The sequence below is a fragment of the Gymnogyps californianus genome, chromosome 7 (genome assembly GCF_018139145.2).
Source record: "Gymnogyps californianus isolate 813 chromosome 7, ASM1813914v2, whole genome shotgun sequence".
Classification (NCBI taxonomy): domain Eukaryota; kingdom Metazoa; phylum Chordata; class Aves; order Accipitriformes; family Cathartidae; genus Gymnogyps; species Gymnogyps californianus.
Genome location: NC_059477.1, coordinates 21,601,037 through 21,613,813, shown reverse-complemented (window position 1 = coordinate 21,613,813; position 12,777 = coordinate 21,601,037). Strand labels below are relative to the sequence as shown.

General features: G+C 36.7%; 1 protein-coding gene across 1 annotated transcript in view; it reads left to right on the top strand.

Moving 5' to 3' along the window:
• MYO3B (myosin IIIB) overlaps nt 1-3,931 on the top strand; it is a 206,403-nt gene extending 202,472 nt beyond the window's left edge. Inside the window, exons 34-36 of the mRNA XM_050899969.1 lie at nt 1,927-2,033; nt 2,408-2,454; nt 3,759-3,931. Coding sequence (XP_050755926.1) covers nt 1,927-2,033; nt 2,408-2,454; nt 3,759-3,894 — 290 coding nt within the window. The 3' untranslated portion in view covers nt 3,895-3,931. The remainder of the gene's footprint in view (nt 1-1,926; nt 2,034-2,407; nt 2,455-3,758) is intronic.
• The last annotated feature ends 8,846 nt before the right edge of the window (nt 3,932-12,777 follow it).

Sequence of the window (12,777 nt, the reverse complement as noted above, 5' to 3'; positions counted from 1 at the left end):
CTCATATGGCCTCGCGACTAAAAACATTGCTTGCAAAAATTGCAGACCCTGCTATCCTGAGACAGAAAGCTCTAAGATCAATTTGAGCAACTTTCAGAGCAAACAGAGAGTAGAATGTAGTTATGGCAGGTCTTCCGCAAAACTTCCAGAGACTTCAAAGGGAACAAAATTGCACCTATGTCCTATCTAAATATTAGAGAAAAAACTTTCCAAAGACACAGATATTAGTTGGGCACCCAGTTTCCCCAGAAATATTTTCTGCAACAGCTTCTGCCTTTTCTGGTTATATACAATACAGGTAAGTAGCAAAGGTTCAGGCTCAGCCATCACAATCTCTTTAGCAAAAATATAAAGGTTTACTGAACTTGAAAGTATAAAGCATTGAAGCTTTGGGTATTAAATCAGCAAGCAGCATGAGCGTATTATTTAAAAGTTATTTTGTAGTACTGGAGAAATGTAACCTTTCTCTATAAAATTGTTTTTGAATTTTAGACCCAGCTCTGCAGTCAGTTCCCTGGTGGCCATTTAACTCACCATCCCTCCCAGGTGTTGTGAGGGAACATGACGGTTGGCACGAAACAAGTGCTCCCCTCCCACACAGACATTGCAGTCCCACACTGAGAGGAAACACATCTTTCAAATTTTACTGTTGAGAGGGAGAAAGACAGTGAAAGAGAGAAAATCTCCCAGAACAGTCAGTCATTTGGCTGAAAAGGCTGAAGTTCAATCACCTCCTCTACCTCACTCAGTAATTGCAGAGAAGTACAGTAGTTGCAAACTGTAAACCTGGGTGTATAATAAACTTCCTTTGTAATATTACCTGCTCCTTAAGGCCAGATCTTACAAATGAATTTGTGAGATTAGAGCCGTGCATCCACACAAGCCATATTGACTTCAGTTTTGAAGTGTTTAAAGGAGCTCATGTGCTACTTGATCTTTGTGCTGGTCTTTTGTATCAGAGCAAGTTTCCCGTGCAGTATGGAATGCAAATGTGATAAGATGTATATTTTTTCTTCAGTGCCACCAAAATCTGGTTTTATTCATATTGTCACTAAAATAATTTTTAACAGGGAGATATCAGAAAAGTCAAAGGCATTGGGAGAATTATTGGAAAAGTAAATGACCTTTCCTTACCCTCTGCAGTGTCTTTTAGTAACCTAGTGATTCTGATTTATCCTGAAAATAGTTGTCCTGGTAATCTAGAGGATGTGCCACAGAAAACGCCTGGTAAGATAGAGTACAGCACAGCATAATGTCTTTTTTCCTTAATAAAAAAAAAAAAAAAGGAATAAAAAGGCTGTTAGTTCTTCTCAGAGTCCACCCCTTCTGAAATATTTCCTTCATCTTTAAACTCTGCTTTCCAGATGACTTTAAGCAACTGTTACTTTACAGCACATCACAAATTATATTAAGAAAGCATAATTCCAAACCGGTCCGATTACTCTGATTAAACAGAGAATCATGTCAAGAAGGTAGCCTTTTTATATAATAAAAATGATTATAATAGACTAAGTCTCATCAGTCAAAAGGCTTTATTACTGTCTACTGTAGAAAAACGGTTTTGCTGCTGCTGAATGATATATCCCTAGCTAGTCACAATATACCTCATTTCCTGCTTAGATAACAGAAGATACTAAGATAAAGTGTGAAAGGAGTAACGAGCTGTGTGATATAGATATATGGAAGAATAAAAAATGTTATACAAGTAAAAATGAAGTTCTGCTTAAAAACTTGTGTTTGAAGTAAGTTTCAAAAGAGAAAACAAAGATCCCCAAGTTTCTCTGTGCTTACTTTGGATAGGACAAACTTGCTAATAAATCCAGGACCAAATAGGACAGAAGAAAAGACTGTTTACAGACTAAAAGACGCTAAGACGTTCACAGCACCTGGCACAGCTTAAAACTAAATTGTGTTATCTTACTGTAGGTTCAGAAAACTGTCTTGAACAGAAGCTGAGAACACCTCGTCGACGATGTCAGCAGCCCAAAATGCTGAATAGCCCTGAGGACAACATGTACTATAACCAGTTAAACGTGAGTTCAAAGTGGCAATAAAGCTGTTTTACTGGCTTTGTTTCCAGTTAATAATTCTGTTATTAATACCTGTTTCAGCCCCTCCAGCCCCACCCCCACGTTCTTCTGCTCTCGTCTTGAACATGTGCTTATGCTCTTTATCTGTTGCTTTCATGTCAGGATGTCTGCCTTCACGGTGAATAATTGATGTGGTTTATCAAAGACGAGCAAGATGCATGCTTCATCAGGCTCACTTGAGCCCTTTGATCAAAAAAATTATGCTGTGACTTCTGATATTATCAGCATCTGCTTGCATTCAACACAAAATCACTTTGAATTAAAAATTAACGACTTGCTGCTTTGCTTTGACTGTGTGTTCTTGGCCCTCTCCACAGGGAACTCTAGAATATCAAGGGAGCAAGAGGAAGCCAAGAAAACTTGGGTAAATATCTGTCTTCTTAGTTCTAAGCAACTGTAAACAGAAGTAGTCCTTTGTGATATTACAGAATATGCAAAACTTTCTAGAGAGGTTTCTAAAAATAAACAACATATTTCTGTGCATTGACATTGGACATTTTCTGCAGAAGCAAATGTAAAACTTGCATGTACTGCTGTCTGCAGACACTAGAACTGATTCTTACAAAATATGCTCCCCAGTTCTCTCTGAGTACTACTACAAAAAAAAATAGCTTTCTTGATGTTTTTTAGTGCATTTAGCACTAGTGAAAGGTGCCAGATGAAGGGTGTTGAAACTGAAGTTCTCTGACCTAGAACACAGACAGAAGCCCTACCAGCTTTGCAACACTTGCAATGCGCTTCAGCCCTCCTGGGAGAGCGCATTTTAAGAACAGACAGAGAGGCCACTCAGCCCAAAAGGGAGTTGCTCCTTCTCCGTTGAGTCAGTTCTCATTGTCACATGAGCAGTTATCACCTGGTGATAGGTAGAAATCAGTGAAAACAATTTACAAAACCCAGGCTGGCTACTATGCAATTGCCAAAATATTTCATTGACTGATCACATGGACCAGAGAGAACTGATGGATGCTTGGTCTTGCAAATGCATCTACTCCAAAAATATGCAAGAACTTTCTGTGTTATTTCCTTTGTTTTTAATTAATCTTCTGAATATAACTGTATGAATAGGAGGTCTTTGAGTCAAGGTTAAAGCCCCAAATTTTGCACGACTGTGCAAGATTTGGTTTATTTTATCTCCCCCCCGTAGTTTAAAAAAGTCTGTATTCTTGTTCAGGGAATAAAAACACTAACATGGGACTGCAGTGCTCATCATACATCACAGGAAAATGAAAGCCCCTTGATGTCAATAGGGCTTTCCCCAAGAATCGGTGATGTGGTCTTTGGCTCATATTCACAGCAAACCATCAGCTGAAATACATTATCAAAATCATACCCTACTTGTGGAACGTACACAGACAAAAAAGCCACATTGCTCAAGCAAAATGCCCATTTGATGCAAATAGTTGGTCTATCATTCTGTACACCCAAACTGAAAGACTATGTTGCATTTCACTGACCCTCAGAACCATTCAGAGTATAATCATAAAAAAGTGATAGCAAAGTAAAAATATGTATAAAAGCTATATCTTTCTCATCAAATCATCCCATCTTTTTTTTTCCTTTCTTGTATTAGCACTCTTCATTTTCACATCCACAGAAAAGTTTCTATTTCTGAAGATATTGACAGAATTAATTTTTTAACTTAATAAATGTTGTTTGTTTTCTTTAAAGCCAAATCAAAGTGCTGGACGGAGAGGATGAGTATTACAAATCATTGTCAGCTGTTGAATCTATCCCTGAAGATGACAGCTTTCTCAGTTCCCCATCTCCTCCTTCTTCAAGAGGTGTCTCTTTTGCTCAAAGCTGAATCTCACTCTATTGACTAATACTGGTAAGAGTATTTTCATGCTGGTGATCTCTTCCAATTAACTTTGTGCATGTGTGTTTATATAATATATTAAAAAATACAATTTCAGCTAGTAACTTTCACTAATTTAGACCTGGTTTTGCAGCTGTAAGTTGTCCCATTTAGCTGTATTTCTATAAGCAATTCCAGTAAAGGGGAGCAGCACTACCTGTACGTGTTGATGTTGGTAACGGACACGTTTCTTTAGCAGCAAGGTTAGTTTATACAGTTCCGACCCCTTCTTCCCTGCTCCCCCCCGGCTGCTGTTCCCACCCTGTGCCATCCCTTCTGTTGTGCTGGCACAACTGCTGGTAGAGCTGTGTGAAAAATAAGATCAAGGAACTGAACTGGATTAAAAGAACTCTGTACTAAAAATTTTCATTTGGGGTCATAGTGAAAATGGTTTGTATTTCATTAGACTGGTATTAAACATTATCCTTAATAACTTTCTGTGCTGTGTATGGCTTTTAACACTACAAAAATGTACAGAGTAAAATCATCTAAAATAATAATTGTGTCTCAATTTACCTTGTAAATATTTTTCTTATAAAGTATTAGTTTAACATAAGTTTACCTTGAAGAATTATTTCAAATATAAGAAGCAAAACAGTTTTAAAGCTAACATTTCACACACTGCTTCATATAGTCCTTGTGACCGAAACCATCATTATGACTAGTTATTCTTGTTATCCATGCAAGTATTTAATTTCTTTCTTAACCTGTATCTCTGGGTTCCAGTCATTCCTACATTTCCACTGCCCTCTTGTATGTAGGAGGGAAAAAAAAGTCACCTGCAAATTTTTCTGCTTGCTTTTCACTTTCTTTCCAAATCCTTAATGAAACACTATGTAACTTTCTATGGAACACTGAGATGCTTTGCTGGTAACGATTTCTGTGACAGAAGATGACTATTTCATCTTACTCTTTACTTTCTGTTTCTGAGCCACAGTTTTGATCTATGACAATTCTTTGCTTCTTTTCCATACAAGCTCTTGTCAAAAACTTTTGGAAATAAAATGTTCATGTGTACCACCGTACAAATTTGCTCAAAATTATTCTTTTTCTTTTTTTTTTTTTTGAGAAACCATACTGATTAAATCTAACCATGTATTATATAGATCTAATTATGATCCTTGTTTTTATCTCCCCTCCAATGGGTTTACCCTGATCTGTGCTAACAAACCTTCTTCCTTGTGGAGGTACACTTCACACCTGTTCCTTAAGCTACAGAATTTCTTACTGTCAGGGTTCACTGGCACCATCTTTTTGACCACAGGACAAGGAAAGATGGCATGGGAAATGAGACCCAAGTGCAGTCAGGGCATCCCTAAGCCAGAATAGGGTTTAAAAGGAGAAAAGGTAATGAAACCGATAGTTCAGCAAAAGCTTTGTCTCTCCTAATAAACACAGAAATTAAGTCAGGCAGGGCAGATGAGGATGAGAGAAGGATTCAGCTCTTCCAGGAAGAACAATCCTTCACTCATTCTTCACCCAAAATGTGACAGAAGGTTGAAACAATTAAAATCCTGCCAGAGATTGAAGTCCTTCAGTTCACTCCTCATTCTCCTCTGCTGTACATCTGGGTAGATGTACTTTAAAGGCACTTTAGAGCCTTTAAAATTTAGGGACTCCTTGAAGAACAGAGAATTGGTGAGTAGCTGCAGATGAATTAATGATATTCAAAAATGGAGTGCAAATATGAATGGCAACTAATATCAATGCATGTGTGCAGATCGGTTTCTTTACATTTTGTCAAAATGTAACAAGAATGAGTATTTGTTATGATACCTCATAAAAAATAACATATAACTTTTCTTTTCCTACGCAATGTATATATTCTCTGTTAATTTGTAACATATCTACTTACTCTATTCTTGTATTGTCATAGATCATACAGAGTTCTAGCAGTATCGATGCTTTGTGGTTCCATCCTTCCTTTTTGAAAACTGTTTGGGAAAGTAAAGTTTTATTATTACTGCAATTCACATCATTATTATGCGTAGTTAGAGTTTATCAATTGTTTTAGTTAAATAGTAGTGAGGTTTCCAGTTAGGTATTATGGCACCTGTCTAAAAACTGAGTAATACATTACTCTGAGTAGTTCTATTAATTTCATAAAGAAGTAAGGGAAAGTGAAAAATAATATATAATTCAGTGAAGCACTTAAGCCAAAGCCTAAGTCCCACTGAAATCAATGAAATTTCAGCACGTGATTAAGTACTTTGCTGAATGGGGGCCCCAGTTAACAAGAGCAGCTTCAGAACATTAAATAGTAAAGCACAAGCAAAATGCAAACACTCCCTAAGTACATTCATTAGGTTTCTTCTTTTTTCTTCTTCCCAATTGTTAAGCTTGTATCAATCTCAGCCATCAGAAATGGACTTCAAAGAGATTTTAAGCAGTCTTTAATTGCATGGAAAGGGTAAAATACAATATTTTCCTTGTTATATGCAATGCCACTACCTACATCTGGTATAATTTTTCAAATTAGTTTAATGTCACTAATATTTTTATGCTGAAGTTACTATCTAAAAGCTGCTGTTGAGTACTGTGTTCTCATTCTTGCTACTTCTTGGCTAAAAACTGTGCACAAAGCCGGTCTGTGCATTTTATTATTTCATAAATTATCCCCCTTTTCTGATTTGTTTTTGATCAATTCACTTTACCCTCACCAGATAACCCCTGTGAGGTGGCCTTCTCTCATCCTCATTTTAGAGCACATATATGCCTTTAGATTATTAAAGACCATATCCTCGGCTTGCTGTAGAGCCATGCAGTCGCATTAAAACTGGCCGAAGAGTTGAACTTCTGTTCCCACATTGATAGATGTGTGTGTTTGGGTTGAGCGATTTGTACGTGAAAAGGAGTACAGGAGACATGTCAGTGTGATGATTGTGGTCAGTGGGAGCATATCAACGTGAACTCCTTAGATTTTCTCATTTGGTTTTGGTACCATTGAAGCATTGTTCTGATTTATTTCCTTTCATGTATATTATCCTGAAATATTAATGTATTTTGCTTAATAGTTCATAACATATCCTGTTCTTAATATTTTATAAAAGTAAAGAATTTAAATCCTGTTAGGAAGAAGAAAATTTCTTAGACAGTGTGTAATACATTAAACAGTTTTCAGCAGATGGGAGAGAAAAGGGTGAAGCTCAATAAGGGATTTTAGTAGATTTCTTCTGTAGACCTTAATGGCACTAGAAACCGGTTCTTGCTGAGGACAATTTCTGCCTTTCAGTTATGGCAGCTTAAAAACTTCTCTCTGTGCCAACAAAAATCGGGCAGGGAGCTTTTGGAGATTAGCCCCTTTCATTTGGTAATTTTAAACGTACTTCTCACTTAAACATTTACATCACTTTAGTAACATAAAGGGACCTTAGAATAGGAGTAAATTGCAGCCATCTTAAATTTGCCCCCACTGTGACCTCCCTCACCCATACACTGTAAGAGTGGTGGAAAGGGCTTTTGTGCACTGAAGGTCTTTTAAGTCACCCTTACGAGGCCATCCAAGGAGTTGTTGTTGCTTAGAAGCTTATAAAATATGGCGATAAATAACGTAGCTGAAGACTTTGCTAAGTCAAATCAGACCAAAAGTTGATTTTCCTTTTGGTGGTAACAATCAAAACCACATTTTTCAGTGGTAGGTACAGAAAGTAACCCACACTGGACAATTACAAAGTCATCTTCCTGGAAGGAAAATTTCTTCCTAATAGTAGGCAATGACTGATTATCTTATGTCATTTAGCATAGTTGCTAATATATGCATAATGCTTATATAATTATATACTTATATGATATTTTTCTGTATTTTATATAACTGTGAATGTTTATACTTCCAAGCAATTGTCTCATTGTGTTTTAATTCCACTAGGTTCCTGACTTCTGGTACACTGTGGTACTAAACATTATACACGGCACACATATACACACAAACACAAAATGGATTTATTGTTTCGGTTTTAAACAAAAGGAATGTATTTAAACGTGGTCCTTTTTAATTGAGTTGGAGACCTTCTGACTTGTGCTGTCAGAGGGTAAAAGGGAGCTACCAATTTACTTTCTTTATACTACTTTTTACATACCCCCAGTGCACTTCTCATTCAATATAAATGGTTGCACACTACAAAGATTTGTAAGGAATCTCCTAGTGTTGCTATTTTCTGTATTTAGATCCCCTCAATTTTTGCTGTACTTTATTTAAAGATAGTCTTGACTGGATAATCTCTAACCTTCATTGTCGTAACCAACATCCATTATTGTGAAGGAATATTTTTTAATTTATATCTTCTATCATCATGAAAAACAGGTATAGTTTTAAATATAGAAGATATTAAAAATTTTAAATAAATAAGAAATTAAAGATATGTAGTGTCTTTAGGTCTATTCTTATTTGATATTGAATTCAATAAACAGTAGGAAAACAGGATGAGTTTCATGTACTTCATTATGTGGTTGTCTCTGATTGATAGTGCAAGACATGTATGCCTAAAGCCTGCACACAATGGTCTCTTTTCAGTATCCATTGGTCTTTGCTTGATTTCATGCATATGAGGACAGATGATCAAATCTCACGTTTTAGAACTCAGGTCCATCACTGTAAGTAGAGTTTCTTCACAAGTTTCTTCTTTAGTGAAAATTAGGAAATACATAATCTGGGAAAAGGTTATATGATTTCATGGAGAGGGAGTAAGAAGGTAGTTTTGTGGTGGAAGCAAATGGCTGGAGGTCAAGATGTCTGGGTGGTACTACTAGCTATTTTACACCAAATTTAAATTGATGGAAAATGGGATTTAAATCCCAATTTAAAAAATCACCTTTTAAAAAAAAAGTAATGTTATAATTGAATAATTTTCCCTCATTTTGTAAGAATTGTAATTGTATAGAGGTATTGCTTTTTTATTGTAAAGTAGTTAGCAATGAGATAAATACCTGAAGTCTACCATACTCTTATTTCTCATTCCTTTTTTTTTTCTCAAAATAGAAGGAGAATTTTGAGAGACAACAAAATTCTGGCATTTTTAAATGTCTTCTGGTTAACCAGACAGATATAGTACATACAATTAAAAATAAAGCCACATGGCACAAAAGTATCATCCTATAAGAAACAGGTAAGTAGTTTTAGTACCGATGTATGCACAAGACATGGCATGTAATAAACTTATCCATCCTGCTTTTAACTCTGACAGCAAAATATGAGAAGTAATGTCAGTTTTGTTGTTAACACTAGAAATACGTTTTGTTAATGTGCCTTTTCTTTAAGACTGGTCACTGTGTGAGGAGTTGTAGCAGAATGCTTAGTTAACAGAAAATGTTTCTGCTTGACAACAAAGCAGGACTCCCAGACTGACAAAAGTAGCACAGGATGCTATTAAAACCAAAGGCCACGGAGCAGTCCTCTGGGCCAGAGCTAAAGGTTACAGAACTCAGTGAGAGGCTTTTTGTCTCCTTCATGCTAGGCACTGGAACTCGTAAGGGAGGAGGCTTACAATTCATAACAATAGCGCACTGTGTCTTTAAACACAGGCTGATGCCTTAACTCGTCTTAATGGATTTGTCAAGAATTATTGGAAATTATTTTATTACATGTATAAATCCAGTATCAGTCAGAACAGTAAATATATACATTGTGTTATCAGGGAAGTGTTTATTGTAGTACTCATGTGCTGTGATGCTAAAATACATAGGAGCAGATAAGTAAAAAACACATCTTGGAGTAATGTTTCCAGAAACCAGATTACATATTATTGATCAGGCCAGTAATAGATTAAATTCCTTGCTTTTGTTTGGCAGGCTTATTTTTTAATTAAATTGCAAGGAGAGATTATTTTTTCAATAATTTAAATAGCATTTTATAAAACAGTTGGCAAATGGAGATGGCAAGTAGGTAGATCAACATGTTTGCATTTTTCTGCAAAAGACCCAAGTCCCAATTTCTGACCCATTACCAGTGAAAAGTAGGCTTGAAAGTCTCATCTTGATCTCTCAGTGACAGTAATATCACCACAACAAAGACTGGATGCCATCCATTGGGCTGGAGTACAGTGCTGGGAGGGAGGGAGGGAGGCCTGTCAGGGCTGTTTCCAAAAATTGTTGTGCTACTGATCATGGCAAGTCTCTGATGAAGACCTAGGTAAAACTGGAATAGCAGAACTGGGGCACCATGCTGTGTAATGCACTGGTGGGGATGGGTGAGGCCAGGACGGGGGTAGCAGGGTCTTGTGGTTCTGGTGGAAGTGATCCTCAGAAAGCTGGGTGCTGGAGTATGGCATTGCTGTGTAGCCAGGAAATGACAATATGGAGGTGCTACATTGGGGCCCTTAGCAAAGGGAGAGGAATGCAGAGGAGGTACTTCCACAAAATTGTGTGACGTAGTTTATTCAGTGTTTTTTGTTCTTGCTGCTGCTCCCTGTTATAAGCAACAAATTAACACAGTTAATGCGATGGGAGAGGTTATGTAAAGGCTTCTGTGACAGAACGGCTCTTATTGAGATCACAAAATCTTTGAAACAGAAACTTTTAGTTTTGTAATTTCTATCACCCCAGGAATGAGCACTCCTCAGTGCTATTGCAAGAAAAATAATTTAAAATAATCTGTTAATTCGATAAAATTGTCAATAATCTAAGATCCCCAGTTCCCATACACATTTCTAAGACTGCTGAATGCTGTAGATGAAACAAGAGAAGCAGCTCAGTCCATCAATCCGTACAGCTGAAACTTGGGACAAGACAATATATTAACTACACTGTTCCTAGTTTGCCTTTATGCCTCAAGATGAAAGTAAGCTGTAAAAGAAGAAAAAGTATGAATGTAACCACTGTTCTTTATGTTCTTGTTCCGTAGGATTAGTGTGATGGAAGTTTACATCCAAATTCAAAGATAAGTGCTGTACTTAAGGCAGGCACAGACTTAATTTATTTGATTAAATTGATCTGTTAGAAATGAGGTTTTGAAAGAACAACAAAACGAGAGGCTTCATAAAACTGTATCTTTTGATAACTTGTATTACAATCTCCAGCATTTTTAACTCAGTGCAGATTTACAGCTGAATTCCAATTGGAAATTGATATTGATTGATTATGTTGCTCATTTAACATTCCAGCATGCTGCAACAATAATGCAACAGACTGTGATAAAATGGGATGTGATCTAACAGGACATGACCGATGGGATGAGAGCAAAACGCTGGGTCTGCTGGTAGTGCTGTGCAGTAGTTCAGATTGGCATCTTATGTGCTTTGATTGTTCATTTCATTTTACTGTCATCCTACTGAGTTGAACATTTTAAAAAACACAGCGTTTTTCCATCTGTAAGTCATGGAAAGACAGATGGATATGGAGAAACTCCACCTACAGCACCTTGACTGAATGCCATTGCCCACTTAGTGGTAGAGAAATCCCTTCTGGAAAATTAGAATGCCCTTAAGTATGTTATATTGTGAAAGGCTCTTTAATATAGGAACTTACTGATATTTGTAATTCTTTTTTTAATGACTACAAGTAAAACAAACTGGTTCTTATCAACAGAGCTGCTATATTATAAACACTGCTTCTGTTACACTGAAGTTAATCCCCAGTTCTGTTACAAGAAACTCATCCTTATTAAAGTAACATTAAGAGCTTCTTTTTATTGATCTGCTCCTTTCACTTAATGATAGGAACTTACTGATGTTTTAATAATAACCTTGCAAGCTTTATCTCATTTTACTTCAATGTGTGTTACAGAAAAATGCTATGGAAACTAACTTAGCATAAACATTTTGCAGATGTCTTTAAAGGTTAGGGAAAAAAAGATTTAGTTGCACTGCATGTTAACAAAGATGGCTGAAAAACTACAAGATAAAAGAGAGCCTCGAGTATGAACATCAAAGAATTGTTAATGACAAGAAATACCATTAGGGTTAGCATCCCTTTTGTTTCAGCCCCCTCACACCTGCAGTGTGTTGCAGATTCTGTCTTTGTTGGCACATCTGAATTACTTCCATTAGCATTTATAGAAAAGTGGCTGGAAAACAACAGAAATGTACCCCTGGTTTTCTCTGTTGTTCCAAAAAGTCAGATATTAGGTTCTCTGTGGGTTTCCTTCAAGGTACAGTATCTTATTGTAAAGGAGACTGTAGACCCAGGATTCTGTTGATTGCAAATGAGCTAGGTTGAAAGGAGAGGGGAGCTTTTGTTACTGCTAGAGAACTAATATAAGCAACTACAAGAAGCACACATAAGAAGCTCAGACATTAGCAATAGCAAAATCAGAGCGTGAAATTCAGATTAGCCCTCCACAGGCTGTGAGAGGGAGGGGGTATTGGAAGACTTGGCATGGCTAAAGGTGTAACCTGTTTCATTTGGCCCCTGAAAATTTTTAACAGATGGTGGGACCAGCTGTCTTTTTCAGCCATTTAATAAACTCTTCGGTGGTAACAGTTTGGGAAGTGGGGGGTTTTGAGTTTTAGGCCAGAGGAAAAAATAAAGAAATCTGTCCCAATTGTCTTTGCCAAATAGTGAAGTCTGGAAACATTATGAAAAGTTAAAGTGAAAAATCTAATTGATGATACTGTCCTGATTATCCATTTCAACAGAAGAGGGAAAAAAGAACTGCCTGTGCCCAAGTGGACCACTGCATTAAAAAAATGCCTATTATATTGTTATCTTTATCTGTCATTTTAATTTCAGCTCTTGCAAAGGAGGCACATAATGAGTAATTTTAAATGAGCTGTGGAATGAGAAACTGTCTTGCTTTTTCAGGCATGATACTATGTCAAAGTAACAGGCAGAGTGATCTCGTATACTAAAAACAACCCCAAAAATATGTCTTGGATAAGATCAAGTTTACACGATCTGCCC